The sequence below is a fragment of the Myotis yumanensis genome, unplaced genomic scaffold, assembly GCF_028538775.1.
Source record: "Myotis yumanensis isolate MYYU_CA2020_CCGP unplaced genomic scaffold, mMyoYum1.0.hap1 SCAF_8, whole genome shotgun sequence".
Lineage (NCBI taxonomy): Eukaryota > Metazoa > Chordata > Mammalia > Chiroptera > Vespertilionidae > Myotis > Myotis yumanensis.
In genome coordinates, this window is record NW_027223759.1 from 56,694,824 (window position 1) to 56,714,601 (window position 19,778).

The 19,778-nt window shown below is 36.6% G+C and overlaps 1 protein-coding gene across 1 annotated transcript in view; it reads left to right on the top strand.

Moving 5' to 3' along the window:
* Positions 1 to 19,778, top strand: part of ACVR1C (activin A receptor type 1C) — an 85,151-nt gene that overhangs the window by 33,076 nt on the left and 32,297 nt on the right. The window contains exon 2 of the mRNA XM_070422949.1: positions 5,550 to 5,780. Coding sequence (XP_070279050.1) covers positions 5,627 to 5,780 — 154 coding nt within the window. The 5' untranslated portion in view covers positions 5,550 to 5,626. The remainder of the gene's footprint in view (positions 1 to 5,549; positions 5,781 to 19,778) is intronic.

Consider the following 19,778-nt stretch of genomic DNA (forward strand, 5'->3'; position numbering starts at 1 on the left):
CTTTAGAAATCTTTTCATCTATTTCCTGATATCATAATATTTTAGGTGAGGAATCTACTAGTAAGATGTTGAGGTTGAGAAACTTGTCTGAAGCCTTACGTAGTTCATGGTAGAGGGGGGCTGAAAACTCAGGTTTTATTTAGTGCTGCTTTGGGACTGAGGACATTCAGAATGACCAGTACTATCATTCAAAACATGCTAGAACCTCTGTAAATAGAGCCCTGTGCTGGAAGTGAAAGTTCTCCTGGGCGGAATCCAGTTAGGGTGGACCCATCCCTTCTCAGCTAGAAAGATGAGGCTTTCTTGAATGGGAAACATAAATGCCACTTTGCATAAAGGGACAGTTTTCCTTTGTCCTGAGTATATTCCTCCTATATTTTAGGAATTCTGAATTTCCTTGGATTCAGCCTGGTAAATAGAATTTCTAAAAGTCGAGTCTCTATTAAAAGCTCATTTGATCCAAAAGTTTGCATTTATATTGCCCATATATTATTGCTTTCCTCTTCTACTCTACTTTTCCTTACTAATAAGAAAGAAAAATGCTTTTAAATGCTCGTATGACAAGAAATCAAAGTTCTGAAAAGGAACAGAAAAGGGAAAGAAAATCTTTGCCTGATTTTCTTTGCTTCTGTCTGGCTTTACCTCATAGTCATGATTATTAGTTGTATTGGCTTCTTTCCTGTTTCCATACTTTCAGATTCAGCACACTGATGAGCTTGAGTTGTATATTTTTTTAAATTCAAAAGCCTGCAAATGATGAATATTACATATTCAGCAGGTCAAACTTAAGAGTTTTCTGAAATTAAAAAATATTTTGTGTTCAGTAAGTAACCTGCTCTAAAATTAGGAATATTGGCCTGGCCGGTATAGCTCAGTGGTTGAGTGTTGACCTATGAACCAGGAGGTCACTGTTCGATTCCCAGGGTCAGGGCACATGCCTTGGTTGCAGTCTCGATTTCAAGTAGGGATTCATGCAGGAGGCAGCCAATCAATGAATCTCTCTCATCATTGATGTTTCTATCCCTCTCTTCCTCTCCCTTCCACTCTCTGAAATAAATTTTAAAAATATATATTTAAAAAATAAAAATAAAATTTGGAATATTGAATCAACTAATGTTTGGAAAAGAGGAAAGGGTATGTGTCAGAAATTTACATAACACACTGGTCAATAGTTATTTTATTATAGAGAACCAAAATGGAGAAAACTTAGGAAATATAAAACCAACTTATTGCAAATCGTATCTAATTCAAAACAATGATTATTTCTCAAGAAATATTTGATCACTTTGGTTCATTTTTTTGTAGTGTGATAGTTTTCACATCTCTGGACACCAGCGTGTGCTTGCCATCATCTGTAAACATGGACAAAAAGTTATTTTCTGGTTGATTAGAAATGTGCACATCCATTGGTTTCATGCAGGCAACAGATGTCTTGAGGGTAACAGATGTCTTGGCTTTTACAGACTAATTGACAAAAAGGCGGAAAGAGGATAATTAAAGGGATGGGAGGAGACACAGGGAAAGTGCAGTCTTCCTTGTGGGGAAAAATCCGATAGACCTCCTTATTATGGGTAATTACCTTCTTCTTCAATTTCATTTGCTATCTCTTTCCATATGACTCAAGGAGAGTATAACGGGAAAGTATAAAATAAAGAAACATAGGGCTGGACTAGTCTGCTAGTAACAGGATTTATCCTGTCATGGAATATTCTAGTATAATTGACTCATTTAACAGCAGTTTAAAAAAACAACACAACAAACAAACTATGAAAGCATAAGTCTAATCACTAATGGCAACTTACGTTTTCATTGGCAGTACAAAGGTTCTATGTTGAGGATGGTTGCCATAAATATGGTTTAATTGTATACCAAATGTGACCATGTTGTGGATTGGTGGGAAAGAAAAATTGCAAGACTGAATGAGGTGTGTGTTAGATATACATCTTAGGCTCTTGTAATTTGCTCTTTGTTCTCTGTCAGTGCTATAGTACTGCCAATTGACCTGAAATAAATGAGAACATTTAGCAGATGTTTGCAGCTGTTATCATCAACAAATTCTCAATTTTGTCAGTGTTTTCCATTGTGCAACATTCAAAGTAAGGTGTCATTTACTACCTCTTAACTGTATAACCTGAATCTATATTCGTCTGATTTATTCCTTTCACTTTAAATGAAGGTAATTTTATAGCCTGTTAGTCAGTGAGTATCCATGTTATTCCTTAATGAGAACTATAATGCAATCATTTTCTAAGGAGCTAGTATTGTTTTGAAGAGAAAGTATCAGGTTAGGTACCTAGAAGCTTACACTTATTTCAAAATTCAGATAACCTGAAAGATAAGGTTCTTTGGGCTTGATGCAAGGCCCAGGCTATTGACTTTTATTGGACCACCTGTATCCTCATAAAATAGGTAGGTAGAATTGTTTTAAACATATTAAATGTTTTAAAAGGTAATTGGGACAATGCAGATCAAAATCTCAATTATTAAGTTGGTTATTAATTTCCTCCTGCTGAATAAATTACATTTTATTCACATTCATTAGAAACTGGTGAGATGGGAGAATGCTTTCTGTCCCCATTTTTAAAAAAGTCAGCTTTAGTAAAATAGAAGCAACATTTGCTTGAGTAGTCTAACGACCACATTAATTCAGTCACTTGATCTTTTTGAGCCTCATTTCATTATCTATAAAATGGAGATAGTGACAGGTAACACCTACAGTTGCACTGGGAATTATACGCAGTGATAAACACATGAGAAACTAGCATATGTCTGGTTGTTGAGTACTTTACAGTTGTGTTCACTCAGTGGGTCCATAGTCCCTAATTGCCTTGGTTTCCAGGTTAGGCTTCTCTTGGAAATAGAAAATTCAAGGAGGCTCTGATGAGGTGTCTAGTAACAAACAGATTGAGATTGTGTGTCAGGAGATTTATAATCTCAACTTCAGCCCCTAAAAATATGAGATTGAAGAATAAACAGAGTAGAGTCAGTTTCTTTAAATCAAAGAATGTTTCTTATTTTGTAATTGTGAAAATCCATAAATTATAAATTTATAAAGTCATAAAATGCTGGTACCATATGAGACTTCAAGATTTCTGGTCTCATATGAGACTTCAAGATTTCTGCCTCCCCCAGTTTATTTCTCATTTTTTTAGAGGAAGGCAGTGAGAGTCCATGGAATTAAACATCTTCTCCAAAGTCAATCAGCCTGTGAGTGACAGAGCTGGGACTGGGACCTTCATCTTTTTATGACCTTTATCTGGACAGTCACCAGACACCACCCTGCTCTGGGACTGTCTACCTAGGTTCTAGCATAAACAACGAAAAGAATGAGAACATTGAATTTACTGAGCAGAGCAGAAAAAGATATATTTCCTTGTTATGCCTCTGAAATGGTCTGTGCACCTAGTTATTTCAGCCATTCCTTTATGGATCACAAATATATTTTGATTGTTTTCATAGGACAAGTAGCTTCATTTCCTTCAGTAAGAAAAAATACATATTCACTAATAATCGCATAGTACTTTCTATGTACCAGGCACTGTTCTAAGGACTTTACATAGGTAAACTAATTTATTCTTCATAACAACACTATAAAGAAGTATATTTCTCTTATCTTTCATGTAAAGAAATGGAAGCACAGAGGGGCCAAGTAATGCCCAAGATTACAAAGCTAGTATAACAAGGATTTGAAGGCCTTGAGGTTGGAATTGGAAGATGCTGGAGAGATTTCACTTTCAGAAGACACCTGGTGGATGGATCCTCATTATATGAGCTCTCTGTTTGCAAAGAAAGTGACTTAAAACTCAAATCACTTAGATTTTATATATCTAGTTCTGCTGAATACCAACAAATCTAGATTATAAAGTTCCACCATAGCACACAAATATCAACAACAGAGTACATTTATTTTATTAAAAAAGTTAAAAGTATATCCACTTTATTCATGTCCTTTCCCCTCTGCCCTCTTCCTCTCACCATTTTTAAAAGTAATTCTTTATTGTTGAAAGTATTACATATGATACCCTTTACCCCCATTGACCCCCTTGCAGCCCGCCCCTGCCCGAATGTACATCTGTTACCCTCAGAGTACATTTAAATTGATCACAATTGGAATAAATAGAAGAATAAGCCATTATGCTTGGTCCAAAGTTGTTAACAAAATAGTATTTTAGTTTATGTTTGTATTTCTCTTAGCCCATGGGAATGAAAATACTTATGGGGATGATATTCTACTGGTCAAGAAAAAATTATCAAAAGAAGATATAATTTCTATTAATCACTATGTAATTTTTTCTTTCTAACTCACCCTCTTATATAAGAATATTATCCATATTTGCTCTTATATTAGTAGTTGAAGTTGAGTATATTAATTGCCATTTATGTATTGAATATTTTATAGGTATAAGCTCAGCTCCAAATTGACCAATTAGTAATTTAAAGACTTTCATTTGAGTAAAAATGATTGCATTGTAAAAGTTTGGATAGTCAGATAATTGTTGGGGGCAGTTATAATTTTTTAAAAAGTTTCTTAAAGTAAAAATACAAAAGGCTTATTCAGTATTGTATTATTTTAAAACAATGGGACTAATAAAATTTAAGTAAATTGCTCACCACCACTGGACTTTTCTCGCTGATAGATACTTTACATCAGAATACAAGTACTGCATCACTTGGACCATGTGAGCTAATGTGTGTGTGTGTGTGTGTGTGTGTGTGTGTGTGTGTGTGAAGTGGGGAATGTGGAGGAAATCTGTGAAGCAAACAAATTAATTTAGCAAAATGTAGTTTTTTTGAAAGTTTCATTGCAGTAGATATATGAAATTGTATAATTGATGTGTTTTGCTTTATTGAATAGATGTGTTCATTAAAGAAAATTGCCTGAAGGTCATGGTGTATGTTCAAATGACTCTCATTCTAAGATGTATTCTTTAGTGAAGAGGGGGAAGTATAATGGCTCATCAGTGCCTTAAAGTTACTAGAAGAATAATGTTAAATGTTACAAAATATACCTGTAAAGACTCACACTACTTTTTTAGCTGTAAATATCTATGGTTAGGTTTGTATTTAGCAAATTCACTTAAAAGATTACAGGAGGAAGAGTAAGTGAACAGAATAAACTGTGCCGTTTGGTTACACAGCTGCTGTGATCACACTTGAATGTTCCACAAGTGATGCCAGACAGGCCCCTCTTGGTTGCCGTGTTACTGTATCCTAGTGTTTCATAGGAGCTATTGATTTAGGAATGAGCTGATTAAGCTTAAGAAGAAGGGATTTAGACAGACCATGGATGAGAAAATTGTTTTAAAATATAATAGCAATAAATTCATAAGAATCCAAACAAAGTAAGTGATGATTGGGCAACCTGTTTAAACAAAACACCTGACTGAGAGAGCGTTAATGTGTTCAGCATGTATTTCTCTGGTGCTGTTTATTTAATCCCTCCCTCAATTTTCATTAAGATTGGTTTTCTACACCTACGTTTGATGAAACACATTTGCATGATGTCTTTTGTATCTTAAAGCTTTTTTTGCTTGCCTTACACTTTTCAGGACTGAAGTGTGTATGTCTTTTGTGTGACTCCTCAAACTTCACCTGCCACACGGAAGGAGCGTGTTGGGCTTCAGTCATGCTAACCAATGGAAAAGAGCAGGTGATCAAGTCCTGTGTCTCTCTCCCAGAATTAAATGCTCAAGTCTTCTGTCATAGTTCCAACAACGTTACCAAAACCGAATGCTGCTTCACAGACTTCTGCAATAACATAACACTGCACCTCCCAACAGGTAAGGGGTTCATTTTTGTTCATTCCAAGTTTAATTTTACTCTTGGGAAATCATACACGTAGTAGAAATCAACCTGTTTTGTGTTTCTTTAAATAAAATCTGTTTTACAGTTCTCTTTCTTCTTTATCTTCCTTTGGACTGGTAAAATTGTCAAACGTTTAGGTGAGGTTGATTTTTTAAAATTGTGCAAGACTGTCAAAACATTGACAACACATTATAATTTTGAAGAAATTTGCCTATGTGAATTACATTTTTGGAAGTGATGAATGGACCTAAAGTAAATATAAATTTTTGTGGATTATTTTAAAGGAAAGACACTTAAATATACACCAAGGAAAGAAAAAAAGAGAGAAAAATAAAATATTGTAGACTTCCAACTTTTATGGAGACAGAAGCTTTTATTATGGGTACTTTCTGCATAGCTTCGTTATGTGCCCACACTCATGTGAAAACATTCAGTAGCAGAAAGTTATTATTGTTCAGATATATTCCTGCTTTCCTCCAATGTCATGGTGTTTTATCCCAATTTACAAAATACTGAAAATCTTAATCTCATATTTTATCAGCAATATGGGATCTGAAACTTTGGGGGATATTAATTCAAACCAAAAACTAACTTATGACATGAGAATGTCATGTTAGTGAATCTTCTTCGGTATTTATTAATATAGTAATAAGTAAGTGCTTGTTGATGTGTTACTGTCTATATACAGATACATACCCTTCCTTATAAATTAACATTTTAAGATACTGTTATCCACTCTTAGGCATTTGTATATCACCATATCAATATTCCACTATAGTACCTTTAAAAATTTTTTTCTTTATTGATTAAGGTATTACATATGTGTCCTTATCCCCCCATTGCTTCCCCCCTCCCACCTCATGCCCTCACCTCCCCATTGTCTATGTCCATTGGTTAGGCTTACATGCATGCACACAAGTCCTTTGGTTGCTCTCTCCCCCTTACCCCCACCCTTCCCGACCTTCCCTCTGAGGTTTGATGGAAGATCTGATCGATGCTTCTCTGTCTCTGGATCTGTTTTTGTTCATCAGTTTATGTTGTTCATTATATTCCACAAATGAGTGAGATCATGTGATATTTATCTTTGTCTGACTGCCTTATTTCGCTTAGCATAATGCTCTCCAGTTCCATCCATGGTGTTGCAAATGGTAAGAATTCCTTCTTTTTTACCGTAGCATAGTCTTCCATTGTATAGATGTACCAGTTTTTTAATCCACTCATCTGCTGATGGGCACTTAGGCAGTTTCCAAATCTTAACTATTGTAAATGGTGCTTCTATGAACATAGGGGTGCATATATCCTTTCTGATTGGTGTTTCTAGTTTTTTGGGATATATTCCTACAAGTGGGATTACTGGGTCAAATGGGAGTTGAATTTTTAGTTTTTGAGGAAGCTCCACACTGTTCTCCACAGTGGCTGCACCAGTCTGCATTCCCACCAGCAGTGCACGAGGGTTCCTTTTTCTCCACATCCTTGCCAGAACTTGCCTGTTGATTTGTTGACGATAGCCATTCTGACAGGTGTGAGATGGTATCACATTGTCATTTTGATTTGCATCTCTCGATTAATTAGTGACTTTGAGCATGTTTTCATATGTCTCTTGGCCTTTCTTATGTCTTCTTTTTTTTTTTTAATTAAATCTTTATTGTTCAGATTATTACATTGGTTCCTCTTTTTCCTCACCATAACTCCCCTCCACACAGTTCCCACCCCACCCTCCGCCCTCACTCCCCACCCAGTGTCTTCATCCATAGGTGTACTATTATTGTCCAATCTCTTCCTGCACCCCCACACCCCTTTCCCCCCCAAGAATAGCCAGTCCATTCCCTTTCTATGTCCCTGATTCTATTATAATCACCAGTCCATACTGTTCATCAGATTATTTATTCACTTGATTTTTAGATTCACTTGTTGATAGATGTGTATTTGTTGTTCATAATTTGTATCTTTACCTTTTTCTTCTTCTTCTCTTCTTAAAGAATACCTTTCAGCATTTCATATAATACTGGTTTCGTGGTGATGAACTCCTTTAGCTTTTTCTTATCTGTGAAGCTCTTTATCTGACCTTCACTTCTGAATGATAGCTTTGCTGGATAAAGTAATCTTGGTTGTAGGTTCTTGGCATTCATCACTTTGAATATTTCTTGCCACTCCCTTCTGGCCTGCAAAGTTTCTGTTGAGAAATCAGCTGACAGTCGTATGGGTACTCCCTTGTAGGTAACTGACTTTCTTTCTCTTGATGCTTTTAGGATACTCTCTTTGTCTTTTGCTCTTGGCATTTTAATTATGATGTGTCTTGGTGTGGTTCTCTTTGAATTCCTTTTGTTTGGGGTTCTCTGTGTTTCCTGGACTTGGAAGTCTATTTCTTTCACCAGGTAGGGGAGGTTTTCTGTCATTATTTCTTCAAATAGGTTTTCAATAACTTGCTCTCTCTCTTCCTCTGGCACCCCAATAATTCGGATGTTGGTACGCTTGAAGGTGTCACAGAGGCTCCTTACACTATCTTGGTATTTTTGGATTCTTTTTTCATTTTGCTTTTCTGGTTGGGTGTTTTTTGCTTCTTCGTATTTCAAATCTTTGACTTGATTCTTGTGATCCTCTGGTCTGCTGTTGGGTGTCTGTATAATATTCTTTATTTCAGTCAGTGTATGCTTAATTTCTAGTTGGTCCTTTATCATAACATCCAGGGTCTCACTAGATTTCTTGAGGATCTCACTACATTTATCGGCGGTCTCACCAGTCTTTTCGAGGGTCTTACTAAATTTATCGGCGGCTTCTAGACAGTTCTTGAGAGACCTTAAAAGTGTGGTTTTGAACTCTATATCCAGCAGTTTGCTTTCCTCCATTTCTGTCATTTGTGTCCTGTTTCTTTGTCTTGGCATTTTTTATGCTTTGCTGTGTCAATAGAGTGGCTTTCTGTGCTAAATGTCCCAATTACCTGAGGTAGACACTCTTGGTGCACCCCCTTGTGGGCTTTGTGCACAGTCTTGTAGTTAAGCCTTGATTGTTGTATATAAAGCTGGGAGAATTTGACCTCCAGGCCAATTGGCTGTGAGAATCAGCTGTGTCTACGGTGGGAGAACTTCTGTGCTGAAGATAGCCTTATGGGGCAAGACTTGCTTCAGTGGGGCTTTGGTGCTCACTGAGTCTGCCCCTTGAATGTGTCCCTTATAGATCTGAGTAGTTGTAATTGGATGGTCCCACTCTGACCACTGGGTACACTGGCTCTTGGATCTAAGGAGGTGCTAATCTAGCCTTTGCCTGAGGCTACCCAGCTGAAGCCAGCTGTAAAGCAATGCAAGTTGCCCTGGGGCCTTGGGGCAGCTGCAGTTTGTTAAATTATTTTCAGATTTCCAAGGGCCGGGCCTTTCATATGCAAAAGCCTCCGTGCACGGCTTGGACAGGGCGGGGTCCCTGGGGATCAACAGGGCAGGCCGAGTGAGCCAGCAGTATGGCTGCTCTCAGTCCTGCCTTCAGAGGTCCTGGCAATCGCCGATAGTGCCTCGGAGAGAAAGTTCTGACCGATGCCAGACAGTCCCGCTTCTCCCGTGTGAGTCTGGGTCCCCAAAGACTCGCCTGGAACTGGAGCTCAGACCCTGAGACTCCCTCCCGATTGAAAAAGACAATTGTGTCCTCAGTCACCAGCCCGCTCCACATGCACCTCCGCACTTTTGTATTTACTTCAGCACCGCACCTCCTCTGAGTCTCGGTATGCTTTTCTCTTTCCTTCTAGTTGTAGAAATTCCACTCAGCCAGCCCTCCTGTGGTTCTAGATGATGTCCGTTATGTCTTTTAGTTGTATTTTTGAAGTGGTTGTGTGAGGCAGCAATCTCCGGTGTTTACCTATGCTGCCATCTTGGTTTCCTCCCTCTTATGTCTTCTTTCGAAAATTATCTATTTAGTACTTTTAACCTATTTTAAAAATAATTTGGCTGTCCCTCTTTTTTAATGAATAACTTTTATTTTATTTAGTATCTTGGGATCACTACCACAAGTGTAGTCCATAACCATCTTTTTTAAAAAACAATTTTATTATGGTATAATTTAGATATAATGAAACACATTTTAAGTTGATAATTTGATGAATTTGACACATATAGGATGTCCCCAAAAATGTATACACTCTTTAACAGCTGATAGCTCAATTTTGAAAATGAAATGTATTATAATAAACACATACTCTGTATGTGAATGGTTTTTAATATCTCAATTTCTAAATGTTAATTGCTAGTATATTAAAATTAATTTTGTATATTCACCATATTTCCTACAAAGCTGCCAAAATAACATATTATTTCTAGTAGATTTTTCAGATTTTTGATGTTTTTACATATATAATCATCTGTGAATACAGGAAATTTTAATCTTCCACTCTGATCTGTATGCATTTTATTTCTTTCTCTTGCCTTTTTGCACTGGCTAACACTGCCAATATGATGATTAGGAGTGATGAGAGTGAAGTTCCGTGCCTTTTTCCTGTTCTGGGAGGAATGTCTTCACTTTTTTACCATTAAGTATGATGTCTTTTAGTTCTTTTAATGCCTGTCATCAAGTGAGGAAACTTACTTTTATTCTCACTTAAGGGGAAAGTGTTCATATTGTGAATAAATATTAAACTTTTTCAAGTATTTTCATGAATTTATTGAGATTATCACATGATTTTTCTCTTTTAGTCTATTGATATCACAGATTACATTAATTGCTTTTTCAACTATCTTTCATAATAGGGAAGATGTGTGTTGTCTATCCAGTAATTATTCCTATGTGATAATTCATTGAATTCATTTTCTCTTTACTTAAACTAAGAATGTGCTTCTGATCAAGGCATTGTGTGATCAGCTGACATGAAGTGGAACAGCACTGTATATGCAGTCGTCCAGTGGCAGGTTGTTCTCGCTGGGAGGCAGCACTAAATGGTTCTTAGCTGTGTTGCAGCAGCAGCTGTTTGGAGAGGCATTGGGAATCTCCAGGCTGAGCGCCGACACAGCCGGTGCCAGGAACACCGCTGCTTCAGTGTCATCAGTGAGTGTGATTGATATCCCCTGCGCTGCCTAGCAGGGATTTATCAATTTTAAATGCGATCACATACAGATGATATATACCGTATATATAGGAGCATTCTGAAAAATAGATCGTATGACATTTCTATAGTCATTAATACTCTGCATCACTTCCATGGGCCAAGAAAAGGTTGGGAGGTGATCAGAGGAAGTTGGAGAAAATCTGAGACATCTCTTTGAGGGAAGCCAAGTGGATCCTTGCCTCTTCGGCTCATTCATTCATCACCCTGACTGTGGGGCCATTTCTGGATAGCTGTCTTGATGTAGGGACGGTAACTCAGTCTTGTCATATTTCAGCTGGCCCTCTTGTTCCTTAGAGCCTGTGTGTAATATTGGGCTCTTGCTTCATTTCTTTGTGACAAAGTTCCCACCTTGAATACAGCTTGTGACATTTTTCTCCTCGCTCCTCTCCCTACTGGTTCTCTAGTACTTGGCAATTAGAGAACTGTAGGAACTCAAACTTGCCCTCCTAAAAAGCCTCTTATGTGTTTGACTAATTCCTAAAACTTTAGACTAATGACTCTCATACATGTTTCCCTTGTGACACACAGACAGATGTAAATTTTACATAATTTTCCCAACCTGCATTCACACACAACTGAAACAAGAATTTTATAAAATATTCTTACCATTAAAATGTGTGAGATACTCTATGCTCTTTCATTAAGTAAAAATGTTGGTCAGACCCCGCTAATAGGTTCTGTTTACAGTTTAAGAAACACTGTTTTGTTGATATTTAAAATGTGGTGATTTTAAATGGAGCAAGGACATTTATTATTTTAATTTATTAGTAAAATACCTATTAAGAATCTAGTTAATATTTTAATTTCAAGTGTTTTTTCTTTTAAAAGGCCTTTTTAAAAACCTTCTTACCCATTCACTTTTAAAACTAAATTGAATTAAATTTTTGTGTAATTAACTCAGATCTTGGTAAGCAGTATTTGCTTTAGATCATATTAAATTTAGTCACTTGCCCTTAAAACATACTTTCTTCTCTGACATTGCATGTGGATTTAATTTTTAGAAGTTAATAATTTTTTGATAGAAGTAATTCCATAGTTTGGTAGAAATACTTCCTTCCCTGAAATTTATTGAGGTAGATATGTTTTACGTCACTGGAGTGACCTTCCATGTTCAACTGTTATCACAAACTAGAGGCCTGGTGCATGAATTCGTGCATGGGTGGGGATCCTTGGCCTGGCCAGTGATCAGGGCCTATCGAGGCCATCTCGCCCAGTCCTGATTGGGGCCAATTGGGGCTGATTGAGGCCCGCCGGCCTGGGGGAGGGACCAAGGGAGGTTGGCTGTGGGAGTGCACTGACCACCAGGGGGCAGCTCCTGCGTTGAGCGTGTGTGTCATAGCAACCAGAAGATTGGTTAGGGCAGTGGTCGGCAAACTGCGGCTTGTGAAGCACATGCGGCTCTTTGGCCCCTTCAATATGGCTCTTCCACAAAATACTGACTTCTGCGCATGGGCCACGAAATTTCAATCTCACTGTACGTGCGCTCCTGCACATGGTATTTTATGGAAGAACCATACTGAAGGGGCCAAAGAGCCGCATGTGGCTCTCGAGCCATGGTTTGCCGACCATGAGGTTAGGGTCTACTGGTCTTAACGGTCGCTTAGGCTTTTATATATATAGATACTTAGAGGATTTTTTTCTATGTAAAACTTGATAGATAACAACCATTTCCAGAAACAACCATTTATTTGACTAGTGCTTTAAGTTAATGTTCCCACTAATGAGAAATATGTTATTTTCACAAAAGAAATTTGAAAAATTAAAAATAGACTATGCAAATCAGTTAAATAACAAAAGCATGTATATTTTATGTAGTGTACCCTGTCTAATATCGTCTTCCTGTTTGTTTTTAGACCAGATAAGAGTAGCTATCTTCAATTACAGAAATATCTGCCCATCTTTCTGGGATTCTACTTTTCTTGCTCTCTCTCCAGTGACCTTTGACCTAGTACTCTCAGACACCATTAATATACAGTAACTCATGCAGATTGTCCACTCTTAGCTTTCTTTGAAATTAGGAGAAGAGCCATGTTGGTGGGGAAAATTCACCTCCAAAAAGTAACTTATGTATTCTGAACTCTTTAAGAATATTTCTGGTTTGCCCTGACTGGTGTGGCTAAATGGTTAGTGTGTTGTTCCACGCATTGAAGGATCTCAGGTTCGATTCTCGGTCAGGTCACATATCCAAGTTTTGAGTTCGATCCCTGGTCAGGGCACATACAGGAGGCAACTGGTAAATGTTTTTTGTTTTTTTTCTCTTCCTCTCCAGATTCAATGAAAACAAAAACATATCCTCAGGTGATGATTAAAAAAAAAAGAATATTTCAATTTCAAAAATATAAGACTCATTTATACAAATAATATGCACTTTGGGGGTGGGGGACACCAGGTAAGGTAAACAAATAATAAACAAAAAAGTTTCATTCACATAGGAAGATGTTTTGGGTGCGTTTTTCTACAATGTGCTCTCTCTGTGAGCCCTCTTATAAGTTCTCCTCAGTTCTCACAATTCCTTCACTGATTTTACATACATTTGGCCTTCTGTAGCTATTCCCCATGCCTCTTAAACTCTCTTTCTCATATTTGAATTTCTGATAATTCCAATATCTATAGTTAGTTTGCTATTTTTATTCTACTGGCTCATATTCTTTGTGGCTGCTTTCCTTGTGTGTTTTGTGATTTTTGATTCTAAGGTCATGTTTTGGGGATCCATCTCTGGAGGAAATGTTTGAAACCTATATTTAAAATGAAATGTGCTCCTCCAGAGAAGATTTACATTAGCTCTTGCCAGGTATCTAGGGGTAATGTTTTGATTAAGATTCTTTGGCCAACATATGGCATGAATTCTGGCTTTAAGCCTGCCTGTATGGGTACATGCTTGTAGTAAAGAACTATTGAAGATATTTTTTTTTCTTCTGTGCCCAAAATCAAGGTTGAGACAGACAAATAGATGAGTATGTTCACTGTCTGTCTCTGAACACCATGTTCTATTTTGTCTTGTTTCCAATATAATGCCATTCATAGTTTCCTAATTTATACAAGGATCTCTAATCTGACCTTTCACTATTTCAGGAAGCAGGTTTTTTTAAAAAAATATTTTCATTGATTGTTTTAGAGAGAAAGGAAGGCAGAGAGAGAAAAACATCTGATCATTGATCAACTGCCTCCTGCACTCTCCCCACCCACAACCTGGGTATGTGCCCTGACTGGGAATCAAACCGGCAACCTTTTGGTGCACAGAACCACGCCTAACCACCTTAGCCACACAGGTTAGGGCAGGAACCAGTTTTTATCTCCTGATCTTGTGAACCAGTCTGGTAAACTAAGACTTAGCTATCAAGAACTGGCCAATACCTGTAGGGCAAACGGCAGCCCTGGTGCTCAAGAACCTCTCTCACTTTGCATTGTAATTTTGCCTGTTGAACAGTTCTTTTATTTTCCCAGCAGCTTAATTACATAATAGAAAAAAAGTCTTTTATTTATAGTTTATTCAGCATTTTTTGTTTGTGCTACACCAAGAAGGGCGTCTGTGGACAGTTAAGTGTAACTTGATAGAAGTGGAAATTCCAGGACAGTTTATTTTTGAAATGATGCTGGCATAATTATCTATCCATCTGGAAGAAAATAGGGCTCTACAACAGTGTCATACCATATACAAAAATAAATTACAGCTCAATTAGATATCTAATTGTGAAATGCAAAACAATTTAAATGTCAGAGGAAAATTTAGAAAAAAATGATTTTTGTGACTTTATAGTGTGAAGGCTGTTCTTAAATAAGACAGAAAATCCAACTGCTATAAAAGGAAAAGATAAATATAATTGGCTACATGCAAACTAAAATAAAAATGAATGGTAAAGATAACATAAATAAAACCAAAGATAAATTAAACATGGGATAGAAATATTTGTAGCATATATGACTGAAAAAATAGTAACTATAATATTGTCTCTATGATTTATTAACAGAGACTCAGTAAAGTCACCAGCCTACTTCCAGATTTCTTGTTATGTGAATCAGTGAACACCCTTATTATTTAAGACATTATTATCTAACTTTCTCATAATTTTATCTGATACTTTTTCTCATGTGTATCTTTTTATCTAATAAGAAAAATGTTGGGTTTTGTTATGAGGGATCTCAAGGTTCAAAGAAGATAAAAGTTAAGAAACATAGTTTGCTCAGGTTGGGTTGTCTAATAGAATCCCCATGTTTAGCGGAGATATCAAAGGTCTCTTTCCTTATTGAAAGTGTAAACCAGATATAAGCCCATCTTCTTATAATCCCAGAGAGGAAACTTGGGCTTATTATTTAACAGAGCAGGGAGAAAAAAGAAAGAGGAGAATGAGAGAGAGAAAGAGAGGTAACATAAAGAAATTATCCAAATATGTCAATAACACTTAAATGTGAATAATTTAATGTAAATAGATAAAACATTTCAGTTAATAAACAAAGATTATCATATAGGACCATCCAATTTAATTTTTTAATGTATAAAAATGAAAGTTTATAGAAATGTTGAAATTATTGTGATGAAAAAAGATAGACCATGCACATATTAAACAAACAAAAATGTTGATTTATTTTTATATTAAGAGCAGACAAAATAAACTTTAATATTAAAAAAAGAGTAAAAAAGGGTCAGTTTATAATGGTTAAAGTTTCAATTTACCAGCTATTCTTAATAAATTGAAATTTCTGTGTGCTTAAAGAGCATAGTCTCAAAAATAAGGAAAATATTTACAAATCTATAAGGAGAAATAGAGAAGTCAACAATTTCAAAAGGAGATTTTAATAAACCACTATGTTGGTAATTGATAGAAATAGATTAAAAAATTAGAAAGACTATATAAGGTTGAAAGAACATGATTAATAACAACCTAATATTTTAGAAAATTACAATTTACCAAAGCTGAATAGTCTTATGACATTAAAAACTTGAATGAGTAGTTTTTTAAAATGGTAGTAAAAATACCCATAAAGAAAAATTTAAAGCCCAAGAGGCTTTAACAGAAAATTTGCTAAACTTCTAGGAATAGGTAATTCTTGTACAAACTCATCCAAAACATAGACAAAGAGGAAACATTCCTTAACTCATCTGATGCATATCCTCGAGATAAAAACCCACCAAAGACATTATGAAAAAAGAAATTTAACACATTCTCATTTATGAAGATGTATGTAAATATCCCAATTTCAACATGGAACCACATAGGAAAAGGGGTTCCGGGAAACACAGTACAAGGGCGAGGGAATGAGTATTCCTTAAATCAGGGTAATGGTTACTCTTGGGGAAGGGATAAAGTTGTGATCATGTGGGAGTAAGGGGTCTGGGGGATTGGGATTTTATAATTATTTCTATGCTCAACCTGTATACATATTGTATGTACTGTTTTGTATATTTATTACATTTCATGACAAAAGAACAAAACATCATTTTAAAGTAATTTTTGAATATAGTAACTTTATGGAAGTTACACATTCTATTAACATCTGGAGTTGGTATTGTGAGCTATCTGGCCAAGGACATTATTTAACCCTTTTCTTATAAATTCTTATACTGACCTGTTTTGTTGCACATATGTTTTTTTTTCTAACGAAAAGAAATCTAATGGATGGATCAGAGTTTTTTGTTTTGTTTTGTTTTGTTTTTTTGTTGTTGTTTTTTTTTTTTTATTTTTCGCTTAAAGTATTACAAAGGGTATTACATAAGTGTCCTTTTTTCCCCCCCCGCCCTTGACAAGCCCCTGCCCTCCCTTACTCCCCAGTGTCTTATGTCCATTAGTTATGGTTATATGGGTGCATACAAGTCCTTCGGTTGATCTCTTTCTCCCCTCCCTCCTGTCCCCCAACCCTCCCTGGCCTTCCCACTGCAGTCTGACAATCAGTTTGAGGCAGCTCTGCCACTGTATTTATTATTGTTCAAAAGTTTGTAATGGTCTTAATTATCCATGAAAGAGTGAGATCATGTGGTATTTTTCCTTCATTGACTGGCTTGTTTCACTTAGCATAATGCTCTCCAGTTCCATCCATGCTGTTGCAAATGGTAGGAGTTCCTTCTTTTTAACAGCAGCATAGTATTCCATCATGTAGATGTACCACAGTTTTCTAATCCATTCATCTACTGATGGGCACTTAGGCTGTTTCCAGATCTTAGCTATGGTGAATTGTGCTGCTATGAACATCTGGGTACATATATCCTTTCTGATTGGTGTTTCTGGTTTCTTGGGATATATTCCTAGAAGTGGGATCACAGGGTCAAATGGGAGTTCCATTTCCAATTTTTTGAGGAACCTCCATACTGCCTTCCATAGTGGCTGCACCAGTCTGCATTCCCACCAGCAGTGCACAAGTGTTCCTTTTTCTCCACATCCTCTCCAGCACTTGTTGTTTGTTGATTTGTTGATGATGGCCATTCTGACAGGTGTGAGATGGTACCTCATTGTTTTGATTTGCATCTCTCGGATGATTAGTGACTTTGAGCATGTTTTCATATGTCTCTTGGCTTTCTGGATGTCCTCTTTTGAAAGGTGTCTATTTAGATCCTTTGCCCATTTTTTGATTGGATTGTTTATCTTCTTTTTGTTAAGTTGTATGAGTTCCCTATAAATTTTGGAGATTAAGCCCTTATCAGATATGACGTTGGCAAATATGTTTTCCCACGAGGTGGGTTTTCTTGTTGTTTTGTTGATGGTTTCTTTTGCTGTGCAGAAGCTTTTTATTTTGATGTAGTCCCATTTGTTCATTTTCTCTTTAGTTTCAACTGCCCTAGGAGCTGTATCAGTGAAGAAATTGTTTTGGCATATGTCTGAGATTTTGTTGCCTTGGTATTCTTCTAGAATTTTTATGGTTTCCTGTCGTACATTTAAGTCCTTTATCCATTTTGAGTTTATTCTTGTGTATGGTGTAAGTTGGTGGTCTAGTTTCATTTTCTTGCATATATCTGTCCAATTTTCCCAACACCATTTATTGAAGAGACTATCTTGGCTCCATTGTATGTTCATGCCTCCTTTGTCAAAAATTAATTGAGCATATTGGTTCGGGCTAATTTCTGGACTCTCTATTCTATTCCACTGGTCTATATGTCTGTTCTTGTGCCAGTACCAGGCAGTTTTGAGAACAGTGGCTTTGTAATACAGCTTGATATCTGGCATTGAGATCCCACCTACTTTGTTCTTTCTCAGGATCCCTGCAGCTATTCGGGGTCTTTTTTTATTCCAGATGAATTTTTGGAGAGTTCGTTCTAGATCTTTGAAGAAGGCCATTGGTATTTTAATGGGAAGTGCGTTGAATTTATAGATTGCTTTGGGTAGTATGGACATTTTAATGATGTTGATTCTACCAATCCAAGAACATGGTATGTTCTTCCATCTGTTTATGTCTTCCTCTATCTCTTTTTTCAACTTCCTGTAGTTTTCTGAGTAGAGGTCTTTAACCTCTTTAGTTAAGTTTATTCCTACGTATCTTAATTTTTTTGGTGCGATGGTAAATGGGATTGTTTTTCTAATCTCTCTTTCTGAAAGTTCACTATTGGTGTATAGAAATGCCTCAGATTTCTTGGGGTTAATTTTGTATCCTGCTACATTGCCAAATTCATGTATTAAGTCTAGTAGCTTTTTGATGGAGTCTTTAAGGTTTTGTATGTATAATATCATGTCATCTGCAAATAAGGACAGTTTTACTTCCTCTTTTCCAATTTGGATGCCTTTTATTTCTTCTTCTTGCCTAATTGCAATGGCTAATACTTCCAGTACTATGTTGAACAGGAGTGGTGAGAGTGGGCATCCCTGTCTTGTTCCTGTTCTTAGGGGAAATGGTGTTAGTTTTTGACCATTGAGTATGATGTTGGCTGTGGGCCTGTCATATATGGCTTTTATTATGTTGAGGTATGATCCTTCTATTCCCACCTTTCTGAGAGTTTTTATCAAAAATGGGTGTTGGATTTTGTCGAATGCTTTTTCTGCATCAATTGATATGACCATGTGGTTTTTTTCTTTCAATTTGTTTATGTGATGTATCACATTTATTGATTTATGGATGTTGTACCATCCTTGCATCTCTGGGATAAATCCTACTTGGTCATGGTGTATGATCCTTCTGATGTACTGCTGGATCCGATTTGGGATGGATCAGAGTTTACTATGACTATAAATAAGTATTTCAAAGATATCTAGTTTCTTCCAATACCCATTTAGTCCAGAGCCTAGACTTTTAGCTGGTTGTGTGGCTGTCCACCTAACAGACAGTATTTTCAGCTACCTATAAGGTTATAAGTGTGGTCATATGACTGAGTTCTGGCTAGTGAAATGGGTGGCGTGTTTTGGAGAACTTCTGAGAAGACTCCAAAACATTACCATGCCATCCTCCAGCACACTGCATGGAAGTAAAGGATGGAGTTTTAGCAGCTGCCTCGGACCATGGGGATAATGACTACACCTCAGGGATGGCAACAAGGGAGATGCAAGGAGCCTGGCTGAACTCTTCATGGAGCCACGTTGCTAACATTGGATGACCCATCTTCCAATTCCTTTTACATGAAAGAGAAGAGAAAACTTCTATTTGATTTCCTTTGTTATTTGTAGTAAACCCAGTTCTAATGAACACGGAAACAGCAAAATAGGTCATCCAGAATTTTATCTACTTATTGTATCTGGCCCACAGACAAGTTTTGTGTGCTCTACACAATTTCTGGAAAATAAAAGTGAATTTTTTATAATGTTAAAAGTTAAGAGTCTTAATATGAAAATCCTAATGTGTGATTTTTCATGAAAAATCAGGAGGTTTAGCATCCTCGATGTCTTTCTCTTCTTACCAGTTGGCTGGAGCTGAAGTGACTGACCCTTCCTTATTGGGCATGGGCTTTCCCTCTTCATTCATTCATTCAATATGC